At 52.0% G+C, this 16,645-nt stretch overlaps 1 protein-coding gene across 1 annotated transcript in view; it reads left to right on the forward strand.

Moving 5' to 3' along the window:
- Positions 1 to 607: 607 nt before the first annotated feature.
- hmcn2 (hemicentin 2) overlaps positions 608 to 16,645 on the forward strand; it is a 44,317-nt gene continuing 28,279 nt past the window's right edge. Inside the window, exons 1-20 of the mRNA XM_047013919.1 lie at positions 608 to 1,352; positions 3,086 to 3,156; positions 3,374 to 3,532; positions 3,811 to 3,933; positions 8,332 to 8,503; positions 8,581 to 8,687; positions 8,769 to 8,889; positions 9,346 to 9,609; positions 9,697 to 9,841; positions 10,291 to 10,412; positions 11,131 to 11,406; positions 11,869 to 12,010; positions 12,319 to 12,446; positions 12,963 to 13,076; positions 13,236 to 13,394; positions 13,566 to 13,757; positions 14,826 to 14,921; positions 15,082 to 15,209; positions 15,406 to 15,550; positions 16,124 to 16,236. Coding sequence (XP_046869875.1) covers positions 1,094 to 1,352; positions 3,086 to 3,156; positions 3,374 to 3,532; positions 3,811 to 3,933; positions 8,332 to 8,503; positions 8,581 to 8,687; positions 8,769 to 8,889; positions 9,346 to 9,609; positions 9,697 to 9,841; positions 10,291 to 10,412; positions 11,131 to 11,406; positions 11,869 to 12,010; positions 12,319 to 12,446; positions 12,963 to 13,076; positions 13,236 to 13,394; positions 13,566 to 13,757; positions 14,826 to 14,921; positions 15,082 to 15,209; positions 15,406 to 15,550; positions 16,124 to 16,236 — 3,036 coding nt within the window. The 5' untranslated portion in view covers positions 608 to 1,093. The remainder of the gene's footprint in view (positions 1,353 to 3,085; positions 3,157 to 3,373; positions 3,533 to 3,810; positions 3,934 to 8,331; positions 8,504 to 8,580; positions 8,688 to 8,768; positions 8,890 to 9,345; positions 9,610 to 9,696; positions 9,842 to 10,290; positions 10,413 to 11,130; positions 11,407 to 11,868; positions 12,011 to 12,318; positions 12,447 to 12,962; positions 13,077 to 13,235; positions 13,395 to 13,565; positions 13,758 to 14,825; positions 14,922 to 15,081; positions 15,210 to 15,405; positions 15,551 to 16,123; positions 16,237 to 16,645) is intronic.

Below are 16,645 nucleotides of genomic sequence, written 5' to 3' on the forward strand. Positions count from 1 at the left end.
ACGATGGTAATATAATGTTTATCCAAAGGCTGAACTCAAACTGGAGTAGGAATGTGTTCTGATGATAGTCGTGTAGGAGACTTGACTACATATAGACCAACCAGTTCAACCGGACCAATTGTCGACCCAGGTCAACATTACCATTTATCCTTATCCAACTGTGCTGGCTGCAGGAGATATCTACAGCCATTAGGAATAAAGGAACCCTAGGGTTTGACAAACAGGAAATGACAGGCTTGGAGGTTAAGGAGTGACATCACTGATATTCCGTGCAACCTACAGTTCCCAATACTGTTCAAACGTGTGTAATGGCTTCTAATGGCGTGCATCGCGTTGTTTGTAACAGTTCAGTGAAAAAATGCAAACAAGCTGAACCCAGATCTCAACTTTTCAAGTAGGCTGTTTAATGTCTGGATGTAAGGTATAACAAAAAAGTATACGACGAGGCTATTGTCCAAGACGTGATGTTTCTCTGACTTATGTCAATCTACTTTATTCACCATGAGCAGTAGGCGACTGGGTATAAAATTAGATGCGTGGCAGCTGAATATAAACGGTAACTATTTTTAAAACCGTGGTCACTGAGACAATGTTCATGGCTTATAACCAAAGTGCTCTCCGCCATACAAATAAAGTGCGTAATGTTATCAATTTATTTTATGTTCTAGTACTGTACACGCTTCAGAAACGAAAGAATAGCTGTCCAATAGAATGTGGGATGGGGGTTAGCACTGGAAGTCACAGTCGGGTCAAGTTTCACTCTGAAAATCAGGTTGTTCTTCAGGACCCTTTTTAACACCCATCTCCGCCCCCCGTTTGGAGTGCCCCGGACCATTTCTCCTGGGGAGTCTAAGGCATCAGTCCTTCCAAACTTCTGCTCACGGATGTAACGCATCTCTGGAAATACTATAGCTCATCATTTGCACAGAAAGCAACTTTGTTTGATTCCAAGGTTAAGTTAGGTATCTATCCTAATTCGCCTGTAGGAGTGAAAACAGACAATTACAGATGAGTTTTGGACATTTTCCAATATTTAATTAGGTTGTAGTTGTTCAATACTATTCTCAAAGCATACAGATGTACTAGAAAGAAAATGACGGATATCGTGTTGAAGTGCCTTGCCTTGGCACTCATCATCAGCGCGCACAATGTGTCGGCAATCCAGCGGGTTGAGGAAGAAGTTGGGTCCAGTGACAGCGCTTCAACTCTGGCCTTTGTGTTCGATGTTACCGGCTCCATGTACGACGATCTCAAACAGGTGATAGAGGGCGCTTCTCGGATCCTGGAGAAAACTCTCAGCCGGAGGACCAGACCCATCAAAAACTTTGTCCTTGTCCCATTTCATGACCCAGGTAAATACTTATCATAAGCTTTACTCCTGAACATTATGTCTTGCAACACATATACAGTATACTTAATATAAGTTTTCACATGTTGTCCTCAGTTGTATTCATATTGGTAAATAAAGCTTAATTGTAATGAATAAAACCACCAGGGACCGCCATAACCAAACTGGCAAAATATCTTGCTAATGGTAGGCTATCAAGGAAAACACATTCAATGATATATTATGATGTGTGATGTTTTAATTGTTTTACCTACGATGTAGGTAATATACACAGCATCGGTACATTTTTCATTATATCAATACATTATGTTGTGTACGTTAGTTTGACACACATCTTATCGGCAAATATCTCACTTCAACAAGATAGTAAAACATTTATGACAACACACAGTTTGGCTGTATCATTCATACTGAGGGTACGTCTCAGCAGGGTCTTCACTCCCTTGACTAGGGGAAACCTGGAGCTTGAAACCAAGAGTTCTAATGGGGGGAGGGTGTTTGGTCGCTGATGAGAAGCATATGCTGTCTGCTTGTGTGTAATTACCCCAGTCACCCCCCCCCCCCCCCCTCCTCGCCTCTGGTCCAGGCTTGAGGGGTGGGAAGCTGGGGGGCTGTGAGGCTGAAGACTGTGAGGCTGGGGGCTGTGAGGCTGGGGGCTGTGAGGCTGGGGGCTGGGAGTTGTGGGGCTGAAAGGCTGGAGGCCGTAGTCCTAGGTGGAGAGAGGCTGGGTGCCTGGGTGGAGAGAGGCTGGGGGCCGGGGTGGAAGTGGGGTTGCTGCTCAACTCAACACACTGTGTCTCTGTTAAACATGCTGTGCCTCTGGGGTCCTTGTAAACTTCTAAGATTGCAAAGAAACTGTGTTAGTGACAAAGAGGTGTGACACTGCCAGTGTTTTTACGGGCCCCATGGCAGAGGAAGAGACAAAGGCTTAATCAAATGCATAGAAAGACAGTTTGAGAGATAGAGGGGCTGACTGACTGAATAAGGACAACTTGACGCATCAAACATCCATATCACCCACCCACACAGACCTACACAGACACAGACACACACTCACACACACACATAGACACACACAATCATACTGGCAGCATCTACCTTCTGAACCTCAGCACTGTAATCAAGGACTGCTAATCTATACATCACAAACAATGTGTCCTTTGTGTGTTGGTTAATGTTTACTGTGCCCGACATCCAGCCTCTGAAGGCTTGGGACTACCCCACAGCTGTACGAGGAGAGGAATATAGACATCGTAGAGACTGCAAAGTAGCGCAGCAGCAAACAGAGCTAACGACAACTCATTAGCATGTCATCGTGGACATGACACTCATCTTAGGTGTCTTCCAAACACAAGAACACGCATGGTGAAGTCGTATCCAGTAGAAGGGGATGACAGATATTGTCCAAAGAGACTGGAATTGCTATGGTGCATGTGCCTTGGAGTGGCAATAAAACAAGTGGCATTTGGGCTGTGTTGTTTTGACTGTGCCCTTCTGTCTACTTAAGTCAATCTGCTAGTGCTGAATTAGGTGTTGAACTACTCCTAGGCAACAGCAAAGGCTTTTGTGTGTAGTAGGAAGATTTCCTGGGTTTTAAAGAAGCACTTACATGATTTAAAGACCATCAAACATCTGTTCTAGACACTGTAACTAATCCACGTCCTGGGATGACGCTTTGATTGTCCGTCCATTGATCATGTGTAACGTTACCTCCGTCTGCGCTATGTTTCCCCTCAGACATCGGCCCGGTGTCCATCACCACTGACCCCAGGAAGTTCCAGCAGGACCTGCAGGATCTGTTTGTCCAGGTGTGTACCAGAGCAGCCATGTGCGCGGGCCTCTCAGGTTACAGGTAGACTGCTATGCCGTGTACAGAAAGCTGTACACGGCATCGAGGCGTGCTCTGTGCCGTCTGTAGACGGAGGACGAGGAACGATGAACAAAGTAGCTGGGGAGGGCCTCGGGGGCCGGTGTCGGAGGGGGGGTTGTGTAACGCTAACCCTTCCTGCCCGTGTGTTTCCTCAGGGTGGAGGAGACTGTCCTGAGATGAGTATAGGAGCCATCAAGAAAGCCCTGGAGGTCTCCCTGCCTGGCTCCTTCATCTATGTCTTCACGGACGCCCGGGCCAAGGACTTCCGGCTGAAACGAGACGTCTTGCAGCTGGTGCAGCTCAGACAGTCACAGGTAGAGCCCAGCTACAGGCCACAGGCTACAGGCTACAGGCTACAGTCTACAGGCTACAGGCCACAAGCCCAGCTAAGCCTGGTCACCTTCATACCGCACACTGCGAAACACCACTGAGACCGTCTAATCCTGCTGTAACCAACCGCCTTCTGTCATCTTCCAAGACAAGGAAATAATTTCCCCTTGACTGTAACCAGGACGCGTTTTGGTGGGATTTGCGGTGTTGATCCGTACCCTGTACCCACTGTGTGCACCCTGCCTTCCTCCTCTCTCCCCAGGTGGTGTTTGTGCTGACGGGGGACTGTGGCGACCGCTCCCAGCCTGGGTACCGTGCCTACGAAGAGATCGCCGCCACCTCCTCGGGACAGATCTTCCACCTGGACAAGCAGCAGGTCAACGAGGTGAGGAGTCGTTTTAAAGGAGTGAAAAAAAAGAGAAAAAAAAGAGAAATACATTTATTTTGAAGGTTTTTGTGACGGGTTTACGGTCGTGGATGCACCGTCGACGATGTTGTGAGAGCTGAGTTGCTCCTTGACATGGTCTGCAGCGTGTAACTGTATCTGAGCCATGGCAGCCAAAGTCAGCCCGCCAGAGTAGTTCCCTGTCAGGATTTAAACAAGCCAGCTTCCTCTCAGAGAGACAGTGGTATCCTGCAGCCCGTCAACACAGGAGATGGCTGAGCTTGGGCGAGCGCTGTGACACGATCCAGCTCAGTAGGACTGTTCACTGAGGCCCACTGAACCCCTAAACCTACTCCTGATTACGCGCGCTCGCGCACTTGCGTAGGTCTGCTTTATTTAACATCATTCGAAGTGTGTGTGTGTGTGTGTTGCTGGTGTGTGGGGCCTGGTTCTGTTGACCTCCTGTATAACCTCCGGCTGTTTCAGAGGAGTGCCTAAATGTCATGCCTGTGTGGCAGTCCTTTACTGGGTCGGACGCAGGCTGGGATGTGGGGACCTCGGTTAGCGGTCCAGCTGACTGCAGTCCTGTCTCACACCCTGACCTCCAGCTGACTGCAGTCCTGTCTCACACCCTGACCTCCAGCTGACTGCAGTCCTGTCTCACACCCTGACCTCCAGCTGACTGCAGTCCTGTCTCACACCCTGACCTCCAGCTGACTGCAGTCCTGTCTCACAGCCTGACCTCCAGCTGACTGCAGTCCTGTCTCACACCCTGACCTCCAGCTGACTGCAGTCCTGTCTCACACCCTGACCTCCAGCTGACTGCAGTCCTGTCTCACACCCTGACCTCCAGCTGACTGCAGTCCTGTCTCACACCCTGACCTCCAGCTGACTGCAGTCCTGTCTCACACCCTGACCTCCAGCTGACTGCAGTCCTGTCTCACACCCTGACCTCCAGCTGACTGCAGTCCTGTCTCACACCCTGACCTCCAGCTGACTGCAGTCCTGTCTCACACCCTGACCTCCAGCTGACTGCAGTCCTGTCTCACACCCTGACCTCCAGCTGACTGCAGTCCTGTCTCACACCCTGACCTCCAGCTGACTGCAGTCCTGTCTCACACCCTGACCCCCAGCTGACCACAAAGTGGCAGATCAGGCTGGAGTACGTTATGAATGTTCAGCAGTGACCCAACTCACATGTGTAGTTCCCCAACTGAATCTCCAGCTGACTACAGTAGATACAGGTACTGGAACTTAGAGACACATTCATACGCAACGGCGTAGTCGTTGATACGTCCTGGATGGCTGTTATTTAATGTATGTATCGAAATCATTTTATCCTTAAAAATCACCTTAGCACCACAAAATCAAACTTAAATCTTCCCTCTTAACATGAGCTTAGGCAAATCAAATATAGACCGTTCTTTTGTGGTCTCAGAGAAAAGTACAGGGAAAACAGACTTATTTTCTTCTCTAATCCCAGGATATGATCTGTCATGGCTAAACTCCCCACCACACACACACACACACACACTCACAGCTGCCCTGCTGAGCTGGCTCCAAATCCTCACACAACAGCCCGTTGTGTGCACATTTCAACGGTCTGTAATCTAAAGAGATCTTCCAGTCAGCCGTGAACCCGCAACAGAACACTGGTGTGCTGTCTAAGACTGGACTCAAGCTTGGAGTCTTTCAGAGCTTGGACCTAAACTAAGTTTGGAGTTTTTCTAAGATCGGACCAAAGCTTGGATGTTCCATAATCCTGTTGGCTGTTGTCAGCTCTCAGTAAGATGTGGGCCGTGAAAAGCTGCATATCCTGCATCGAGAATGGCTTCATACATCAGCCTGCGTTCTGTGTGTAGAACAGATGATATTGAGACAGGATATGATGTCATGAGTTACGGCTGCAGCCTCTTATCTACACTGGCTGCTTAACATCACCTTGGCTCGACTTCCTCGTCCTCCAGGAATATAGCTAACCTTGTCCTGAGTATTCCCAAAGCAGGTAGACTCAGTAGTGAGGTAAAGGAAAAGCAGTGTTCCGAACCAGCGAAGCTAACCCCAGTTAACCTGCATCCCCTATCCTGTTCTCTGTGCTGTTGGAGAACAATGCCTGTCTCTGTAGCCAGTCTAGCAGCAACTCTTACACACAGGAAGACACATGTGGTCGACCCTTCCCTCAAGATGTCAGAGGATAAGACCAGGCAGGTGTGTTGACGTTCATATTGAGGAGGCGAAGTGGTCCCATCTGGGAGTGATTTGGTCTAATGGCTTGGTTCCTGGCACCCCATTGCCCTGCTAACACTGTCGGAGCTGGGCCTTAACCTCAGGTCTGGGGGATACCAACCCCTGTCTGTTAGGTGTCCGGTTTCCCAACGCTGTCTCCAACGCTATGGCACAACCTCCACTCCTGGAGGAGCAGGGTGATGTTCTGAAGGAGCAGAGTGATGTTCTGAAGGAGCAGGGTGATGTTCTGAAGGAGCAGAGTGATGTTCTGAAGGAGCAGGGTGATGTTCTGAAGGAGCACGGGGAGGAGTCTATGGAGGAGCAGGGTGATGTTCTGAAGGAGCAGGGTGATGCTCTGAAGGAGCAGGGGGAGGAGTCTAAGGAGGAGCAGGGTGATTTTCTGAAGGAGCACGGGGAGGAGTCTATGAAGGAGCAGGTTGATTTTCTGAAGGAGCTGGACGAGGAGACCTTGAGACAAGCTCAGTGGGAGGATAAAGTAGCGGTGGGGGGGGGGGGGGGGGGGGTCACCCTGGCCTCAGCTGACCCTGTGATTCTCAGCTTCCCTTCACGCTTCCCAGAACAGGACGAGCTTCTTCCTGACACAGCGCCTGGTGTCTCTTCAGCTGAGACCTGCCAGATGAGGTTTCAAAGACCCTTAGATCCCCTGGCCTCCCCCTCAGCCTGGGTGAGGCCACGGAGTGAGGGAGAGAGGGAGGGAGGGGCAGCATGTTCTTGAGAACACACGTTGGCTCCCAGACAGCAGTGAGGTTGGTCTCTGAAGCCTGGCCTGTTGTCCTTACTTGGGCTCACATCCCTCGCCTCCCCTCCCCGGGCACGGGGATGAAATGGACCCCCTCCTGCGGCAGATGTAGGTCACCCCGAGCGGTTTCCTGCTGGACTGGGAAAGAGAGAGAGCTACACATGTGGCAGCTGTTTCCAGTTGTAAAACGTTCCAGAAACCAGCTGCTGTCAGCACTGATACACAGAGCAGAGAGGCCTGCTAATTAAATTATCAAAGGCTCGGCCCTGGCCTGTTCCGTTTCTCTGTGTTACTCCTAAATATATTAAGATTTGTTGCATTAACCTCCGTCCCAGAGGGCTTACTGCTGCAGTGTTCTTCGGATGCTTCATTATGGAAACGATGCAGCCAAGATGTCTAAGGACCATCAGAACAAACCTAACACAAGGCCCCTGCTGCTTGTTAAGGTCTAAGAAGATGGAAAAGAAAGAGTCCGGTTGCTGAAACGAGACCCTTAGCTCTAATTCAGCCGGGTTCTCCCCCTGAAGAGAGACCGACACAGTTGATTTAACCCTGTGTCTGCACACAGTCCTTTCACCTCTTACGGTGGAGCACATTCCAACGATATTTTCAGGATGGAATAGCCCACCGTTCAGTAGAGGGAAGAACCGCAGTGTGTTGTGTGTGAACAGGCCGGGGGGATCTGCTGCCGTTCCGCTCCTCATTGTTCCTGCAGAAGGAGAAATCGACCCTCATCTCAGAACGTGACGGCTGGCTGGCTTCTCATTCAGACCGCTCGCAATCAGCTATTTTAAGTCCATCCAATTTGAATGTTAACACAGAGGACAATGTTCGCATACTATCACGTACTGTAGCGCTCCCCCCCACTGCCACCCCCCCCCCCCCAGACAGGGGAACCTGAGGTTCAGTACAGCAAGGGCCCTCTCTATGACAGGAACTCCTCTGAAAGCTCACACTGAACATGGAACCAAAACTGGACCTTATCTTACTGCCAGTTTATCTTTTGTTTATGGAGAATCCCTGGGAGACGAACGTCAGCAATAAAAGAATGTCCGGAGACAAAGAACAGCTTGCAGGGTGTGTGTGTGTGTGTGGGAGTGTGTGTGTGCATGCATGTGTGTGTATGTGTGATATATCTGTGCATGTGTACTTGCGTGTGCATGTGTGTGTATGTGTGATATATCTGTGCATGAGTGTATGTGTGATGTGTATGTGTGTGTCATGTGTGTATGTGTGTGTGTGTCATGTGTGTGTCATGTGTGTGTGTGTGTGCTCGCGCTCGTCACAGCCGCATCCTTCCCGTGCCGTCTCCCTGTCGTGGTCCTCCAGAGAGGACGGCAGAGCTCCAGAGCGTCCGTCCAGCTGTGCTCTAAGTGAGGCTGTCTGTGCCCCGCCCCTCTCCTCCTCTCCAGGTCCTGAAGTGGGTGGAGGAGACTGTCCAGGCCCTCAAGGTCCATCTGCTCTCGTCCAATCATGACAGCGCGCAGGAGAACCGGTGGGAGGTGCCCTTCGATCCCAGCCTCAGAGAGGTCACCGTGTCTCTCAGTGGCCCCGCCCCCCAGATCCAGCTCCAGGACCCCCTCGGTGAGTCTCCGGCCCCCTGGTGTCCACCCTCCTGTCGGACCGAGAACAGGATGTTAACGTGTGTGAGTGTGTTCCAGGCAGGACGGTCGGCGTGGAGGAGGGGCTCACCGAGCTGTTGAACATCCCCAACTCTGCCCGCGTCGTCAACCTCAAGTTCCCACGGCCGGGAGCCTGGACTCTCAAGGTAACCCCTGACCCCCTGACCCCCCACAATCCTCCCTGTAGTATGGTGCACGATGGAACAAGTAAGCTTGTCTTTCCCCAGACGAGCTGCGGAGGCCGGCACACTCTGAGGGTGACAGGAGTCAGCAAGCTGGACTTCAGAGCCGGGTTCTCCAGCGTTCCTGTCTCTGAGTTTAACCACACGAGGGAGAGACCGATAAAAGGTGATTTTCTGTTTCCACATGGTTTGATATCATCACACACATGAACTATTATAAGAAAACTGTATATGTACATGTGTATTGAAGTTTCACATGGATACGTCGGTATGGCTCTGTGGTGGAGTATTTGACTGCAGGTCAAGATTCAAGGTTCAAATTCCTTCAGTATGTCGCTCTAGATGACTACAATAGATCACTAAACAACCACAAAACATGAGATATAATATACAGGATATTTACATTTAGTCATTTTAGCAGACGCTCTTACCCAGAGCGACTTACAGTAAGTACAGGGACATTCCCCCCGAGGCAAGTAGGGGGAAGTGCCTTGCCCAAGGACACAACGTCATTTGAATTTGGGAATCGAACCGGCAACCTTCTGATTAACAGCCCGATTCCCTAACCGCTCAGCCATCTGACCCCTGAAGGGAAGTGACTCATGTGTATTTGGTGTTCCAGGCGTCCCTGCCCACGTCCTGCTAAAGTGTACGGGCCTGGAGGCCCCGGGCCTGCTGAGCTACGTGGAGCTGGTGTCTGGATCAGGGCGCTCCATCCGCACCCTCCCCGTGCCCCTGCCCTCTGACGGGGGCCAGCGGGGTCTGTGGGCGCTGCCCGAGTTCCGGACCCCCTCTCAGAGCTTCTTCCTCAGGGTGACGGGTAAGGATGAGGAGGGATACCGCTTCCAGAGACTGTCCAGTGTGTCCTACACCAACATCATCCCAGGTAGGACCACTCCCCCTCCCATCTCCACCCCACCCCTGTGGTCACCTGAGTTCGAGTCAACGTCTGACCTCTTCTCCCCCGACACAGACCCCCCTGCGGTGAGCATGCCCACTGCGGTGAAGGGTTTTTACATGCAGCCCGCTGTGATTGGCTGCTCCGTGGACAGCGACGTTCCCTATAGGCTGAGATTCACCAGGGGCGGGCTCACCCTAGGAGAAGAGAAGCAGTTTCAGTGAGTCAACTTCTTGTATTGGACGTGTCTTCCTGTGTGTTCCTGAACCTTTAGACTTCCTTTAAGGCATCCACATTCACCGACTGTTAGAACAGATTATGAGGTAACTGACAGGGATTGGTGTGCTGTTGCCACGGCTGCAACACATTAGTGTTGACAATGCCGGCTGCATTTTATTGATGCATCAATCAGGAAAACGGGTATACACAAAAGAGTCTGTGTACATTACACATTTCACTATGTCATCTTGGAAACAAAATTAAGAACGCCTTTTTTTTTTCTTCCCTGACACTCTGTTTCGAATTACATCCCTGAACCGAATCAGGCGCTTGTTGAAAGGTATTTCTGTTCCATGTGCCAGCCAGGCTAGTGGTGTGTGATCTCAGACAGGGATCCCATGAGCACTTTCCCGGTCACATGACTGATCACTGTTGACAATTGGCTCCCAGGTTTTCAGCCAGAGCATCATGGGAAATCCCCCAGGCCTCAGGCGATGACGAGGGAGCGTATGAGTGTGTGGCTCAGAGCAGCGCTGGGCTGGGACGGGCTCTCACACAGCTCACGGTCAGAGGTACGTCAAACACACACACACACATGAACACGCACACACACGAACACGCACACACACACACATGAACGCACTCACCCAGAGACTCGCAGACCACAGACTTAGCTGAAATCCATCCCAGAGATCCTCATCTCCCGCCTAAACACCGTACTGTAAGAGTCGCATCAGACAATCTCGTAGATGTGCTGTGTCGCCATGCTCACTGTGTTCCCCCTGCTGTCTCACCATGCTCACTGTGTTCCCCCTGCTGTCTCACCATGCTCACTGTGTTCCCCCTGCTGTCTCACCATGCTCACTGTGTTCCCCCTGCTGTCTCACCATGCTCACTGTGTTCCCCCTGCTGTCTCACCATGCTCACTGTGTTCCCCCTGCTGTCTCACCATGCTCACTGTGTTCACCCTGCTGTCTCACCATGCTCACTGTGTTCCCCCCTGCTGTCTCACCATGCTCACTGTGTTCCCCCTGCTGTGTCGCCATGCTCACTGTGTTCCCCCTGCTGTCTCACCATGCTCACTGTGTTCCCCCTGCTGTCTCACCATGCTCACTGTGTTCCCCCTGCTGTCTCACCATGCTCACTGTGTTCCCCCTGCTGTCTCACCATGCTCACTGTGTTCCCCCCTGCTGTCTCACCATGCTCACTGTGTTCCCCCTGCTGTCTCACCATGCTCACTGTGTTCCCCCTGCTGTCTCACCATGCTCACTGTGTTCCCCCGCGACACAGAACCTCCTCCGGCGCTGAAGGCCCCCGTCAACGTCACCTCGTCCGTGGGGAGCACGGCCACCCTGTCGTGCCAGGTGGAGGGGTCCATGCGACACAACCTGACATGGTGGAGGCAGGGGCGGGTCCTCCTGGCCCGGGGGGGCAGGGTGAGGGCGCTGGGGAACGGCTCCTCCCTGGAGGTGAGGGGGGTGACGCTCCAGGACGCGGGGGAGTACCAGTGCGTGGCCACCAATGCCCAGGGAGACAGCAGGGTCTCCTTCTGGCTCCTGGTCCCAGGTACGGCTCTGGGTGCCTCGGCACGGCATTCATCTGCTGGAACATTTAGCCCAGGCTTGCTTCCTCCTTGAGACCTCTTGTCATCTGGTTTCCATCTCAGCCCAGCTCCTACTCCCCCCCCCCCCCCCCCCTCCCCACTCCCCCCACACCCCCTCACACACACCCCTTCCTCCCCTTACATGGACTTGTTTCCAGTCACAGCATGTTACTCATCAGCCAAATTTATGTGCTAGAAAGAAAAAAAAAATGGTGGTTTCTATCATGGTCATACTCTCAGACGCTTGTAACGTGTTTGCAAATGACCGGACAAATGTGGAACATGCCTCTCAGTGTGATGTAGCCCTGATGACGTCAGCTCCGCGCCAGCCCGCGGCCCCCGGGTGTCAGAGCTGTGCCGTAGCTCTGCCACCAGAGCTGTGACCTGGCCCTGACTCACCATACCACTCCTCCTCCCCCCTGCAGAGGCTCCCTCTGTGGTGATTCAGCCCCAGGGTCAGGCCTTCTCTTTGGGGGACGAAGTCCGGCTCGTCTGCTCCGCCTCTGGATCCCCCTCGCCCCAGCTGTTCTGGAGTCATGGAAACCTCTTCCTTAGTCATCGTCCAAGGTACGGGAACCCTGCCCTTTCAACACCTCCAGGAAGTTATTGGTTTTACCCAACGTGCATGTCAGATCCTGTCGGCCCAATCATTAAGTGTTCTAATCGCAACAACACAAGAAACTACTCCCAGACTTCCAGTCTCTGAACGTTTCTACTGTACATAACATATTCAAAAGAAATCAGCCTCAAGCCATCCTGAAATGTGTTTTGGAATAAAAGCAGGGACTGTAGTGATTCATTGAGACATCTGTCTTTTCCATTATATATAAGATCAACAAACTGTAAGTCCCTGATGCTGGTTTGATTTGATGCAGATTGACTCTGACCCAACAAGGGGTCTTGACCATCTCTAACGCCCAGCCTCAGGATTCTGGGAACTACACATGTCTGGCGACCAATGAGGCTGGGACTTCCTCTCAGTCAGTGACTCTGACATTTGCAGGTAGGAACCCAGGAGCTGCGAAACACTGTTCCCCACGGAGTTGAAAAAATGCATTTGTTTAGCAGACGCTCTTATCCGAAGGGACGTACATTTAAACTTGCAGTCTCTTGATCTGCAGTTGAATGGCTATGTACCATGGTAGCCTCTCCTTCGGGTTACACTTAGTTTTCTCTACGAGTTTCATTTTTAACAACATAGTATATCCGTCAAGATACCCAGCGACTGGCTGGGTGCAGCCCCTCAGCCAGCTGTCCCTGGCTGAGGGGCCACCGTCCTCTCTGACAGACACTCCCTCTCTCTGTTGACGCACAGGGAGATGTTAGTCAGCTCTATATTTAACCTGACGCCGCCCCACTGTCCAGTCGATTTGAATTAATTAAATTCACACATACTGGTATTTTTATCAGGTGTCGAATTGCCAGGATGTCTGGCCGTTTGGTGGGTGATTCAAGTCTTTGAATCACGTGTCTGAGTTAAGCTGTGTGTGTGTTTGTGTCCCCCTCCTCTGCCCTCCAGAGGTCCCCCGTGTTGTGGCCAAGCTCAAGGTGGTCCTGGTGGCTGTCGGAGGGGATGCCACCCTGCAGTGCCTCGCCACAGGTGCCCCCCCTCCCAAGCTCCACTGGTTTAAAGGTAACGACTGCCTGTTCGTGTGAGAGGGCTTCGTGAAGGATCCGTGAATACGTGCTGGAGGGATAGCCTAACGTGCCATGTGTGTGTGTTGTGCTGTGTGTGTGTGGGGGTGTGTGGGGGTGTCGTGCTGTGTGTGTGTGTGTGGGGGGGATGTTCCAGGGGACTTGCAGGTGGGCTCCTGGCCGTTTGCTGAGCAGGATGTGGAGCTGGGCGTGCTGCTGATCCGAGGGGCGCAGGTGATGGACGCGGGCCGCTACAGGTGCGAGGCCCGCAGCTCCGCTGGCACGTCCTCGGACACCGTCACTCTGGAGGTCGGAGGTGAGGGGGGCGGCAGTCCTAGCCTCGCTCACACACTCTCACATTAACAGGGACGACAGACTGGCTTTGTTTCTATATCAGGGCTGTCGTTTCAGCACAGCTATACTTAGTCCCAGGAGGTTGGTGCTTGTGTTGGAGCTGACGCGGGTGTGCCGTTCTTCCTCTCGTCAGAGGGACCCGTGTTTCACGAGGTGCCGGGGGACGTCGCGGCCAGCGTCGGCGAGAACGTCACCATACCCTGTGTCGCCAGGGGTTTCCCGTTGCCCGCGGTGACGTGGCGGAGAGAGGACGGCAGGCGGGTCCAGACCAGGTCTGGTAGCCAGGGAGCAGAGAAGCTGGGGATGGGATATCTGCAGATAAAGAGTGAGTTACACACCCCTCACCCCCCGTCTCACCTCCCTTCTCACCCACTGCCCCCCCCATGAGCCTGGTCCTCACAGCATATCGGCCCTGCCCTGCCCCTCCTATGGGTTTGTCTGACTGGCATTGCTGAGATTCCCTGAATGAATATAAACGTGTGTATATATAGAAAAGGTGGAGCCCCCCCCCCCCCCCAGATAAGATTCGGTTAACGTTTTCTTAAGAGTGTGAATGTAACACGATCGTCTTGGCTCTGCTTCAAGAGCATTGAGTTTCTCTCTCTCTCTCTCTCTCTCTCTCTCTCTCTCTCTCTCTCTCTCTCTCTCCCCTCTCTCTCTCTCTCTCTCTCTCTCTCTCTCTCTCTCTCTCTCTCTCTCGGCGAGGGGGCGAGCCAGGCAAGTGGAGAACTGAGAGAGAGGTGGTTGGGTTTGGGTCCTTCTGTACGCGCTGGACGGCTCTTGGCCCATGTCTTGTCAGAGAACAACAGACCCTAAATGTTTATGGGCTGTGTTTTGTTTTATTGGAGTAGCACCAGTAGTACTTGCATAGCACATCTATAGGCCCATCTGGGCTGACCTGATTTGCTCAAACTGCAGCAGATGGCTGGTGTTTACCTAGCATTAAGAAGAGATGAATACCCTCGCCATGGGCTGTAAACATGTCAGATATGTAAAGCTTTCTCAGATATGACCCCGGCCCTACTCTGCTATTTACCTCATCCCCCACGCACTGATCTCCACACTGAACACAGATCTGTCTGCATGCGATCGGAGCAGAATCTGCTTCTTAGGAAACACTGTACACATGGGCACAGCTGCAGCACATTACACCCAAATTGTATGTTCACGTTTTGACTTATACAAATGGCTTGATCCTTCGACACATTTAAATAAGGGACGTTTTTGAGCTCTGGTCCAATATGTTTATCTTGTACGTCATCACTTGTAGATAAATGTATAGATGACCTTTCTCATATTTAGCTTTACAGGACATTCTTTGGCCTCTCTATACATATGTGGGGGATATGACAATTAATATGATGGTTCTAAGTGACTGTGTGTGTATTTGCAGGCGTCTGGCTGGATGATGAGGGTCTGTACATCTGTGAGGCTAACAACCAATTTGGGACTGTCAGGACCGAAGTGAGAGTCTCGGTAACTGGGCTAGGTATGGCCTAGATCTCCCCTCTGCTAGTTCCCCTCACTATGCCAGCGGTCTCCACGGAGACCCGTCTGATAATAGCTGATATGTATCCTCCTCTGTTTACCCAGCTGCTGGAGTTATATCTGGGTTGTATCTAGATGATATCCTCCTATTCGTTCCTCAGAGCCCCCAGTCCTGGCCCAGGGAGCCCCGGTCCTGACCACCAGAGTGGGCCAGTCTCTCAGTATCCCCTGCATGCTGCTGGATGGAATCCCCCTGCCTGAACGCCACTGGACCCACAACGGCAAACCAGTAAGAAAGGACACATTCTCCAGTCTCCTTATGTTTAATAGTTATTTTAAGTTTTCATCCGGAAAAACGCTTTTATTCTGAAACTCAATGTTCAGTCAAGCGAGCCCATCTACAGCTATACAGGGGGGGGGGGATGTGTCCCATAATATGCTTGGTTGCCGTGGTCGCCGTAACGCCAGCGTGTGCTCCCCTGTAGTTGCCGCTGAGTGGCCGGGCCTTCCTGCGGAGCGACGGCAGCCTTCACATCGAGAGGACCGCCCCAGGGGATGCTGGGAGTTACGTCTGCACGGCGGTGAACGTGGCGGGCTCAGTCAACATCTCTGTGAGCCTGGAAGTCCACGGTGAGAGCTCCGCCTCCTCTTTGCCATAGCTCCGCCTCCTCTCTGTGGGAGCTCTGCCTCCTCTCTGCCATAGCTCTGCCTCCTCTCTGTGGGAGCTCCTCCTCCTCTCTGTGGGAGCTCCGCCTCCTCTCTGCCATAGCTCTGCCTCCTCTCTGTGGGAGCTCCTCCTCCTCTCTGTGGGAGCTCCGCCTCCTCTCTGCCATAGCTCCGCCTCCTCTCTGTGGGAGCTCCTCCTCCTCTCTGCCAGCTCAGGGCCGGCCAGGGTCCACCCCATGTGGACAGGCTCTCTAGACATGCTAACAATGTGCTGACTGTGGAGAAAAATCCCATGTTTCAGAATTGACCTCCGGCCATCATAATACACACAGGCTTCATTACTGCCGCCCATGTTTTAGTGAAAGGGGCTTCTTTGTTCCGCACCCTTAGTAATGGATGCCCCGATGAAGGGTCTTCATCGGGTTGTAATGAAGACCTGCCCCCTGGCCTGACCTTTGACCTCTGCTCCTGGGCCCTGGCTGGGTGTCCATGTCGTAGAGACAGCTGAAACATGGTGGATGTGCTCTACTTCCACAGTACCCCCTGAGATCAACAGCGGTCCGTATGACTACACAGCCAGCGAGGGCGTGGCCATCACCCTGTCGTGTGATGCCAGTGGCGTTCCCATGCCAACCGTCACCTGGTCCAAGGTAACGTCTGTTCGGCTTCGTTCAAAGGCAACATTTCACAAATGACAGTTTGGACCACATTCCCTGAAATTCTTTTTGTAACTTCACACATAGAAATATCCTTAATCCTAATCAGTCTTAAGATGAATGACCATTGAGATCATATAAATCAACTGTAAACAAATGTAGCAAACTGTTTTTCCTATATCATTTTCCTCTAGTAGGGGCATGCCTTGTGCTTTCTGCCTTGTGCATTCTGTCTAGTATGTTTCTGTCAGGTGAAATTGGCACTGTAAAAGCCACCTCGTTAAAGAGGATAAGTACATGTGTGTGCCTGCCTGTGTGTACTTCAGTTAAAGAGAGAGTTTCCAGAGAAGGGGCTCTGTAATTACAGGCGTCATCAGAAGTGAGTCTCTGAACTTGCCTTGTA

This window comes from Hypomesus transpacificus, unplaced genomic scaffold, assembly GCF_021917145.1.
Source record: "Hypomesus transpacificus isolate Combined female unplaced genomic scaffold, fHypTra1 scaffold_208, whole genome shotgun sequence".
Taxonomy (NCBI): Eukaryota; Metazoa; Chordata; class Actinopteri; order Osmeriformes; family Osmeridae; genus Hypomesus; species Hypomesus transpacificus.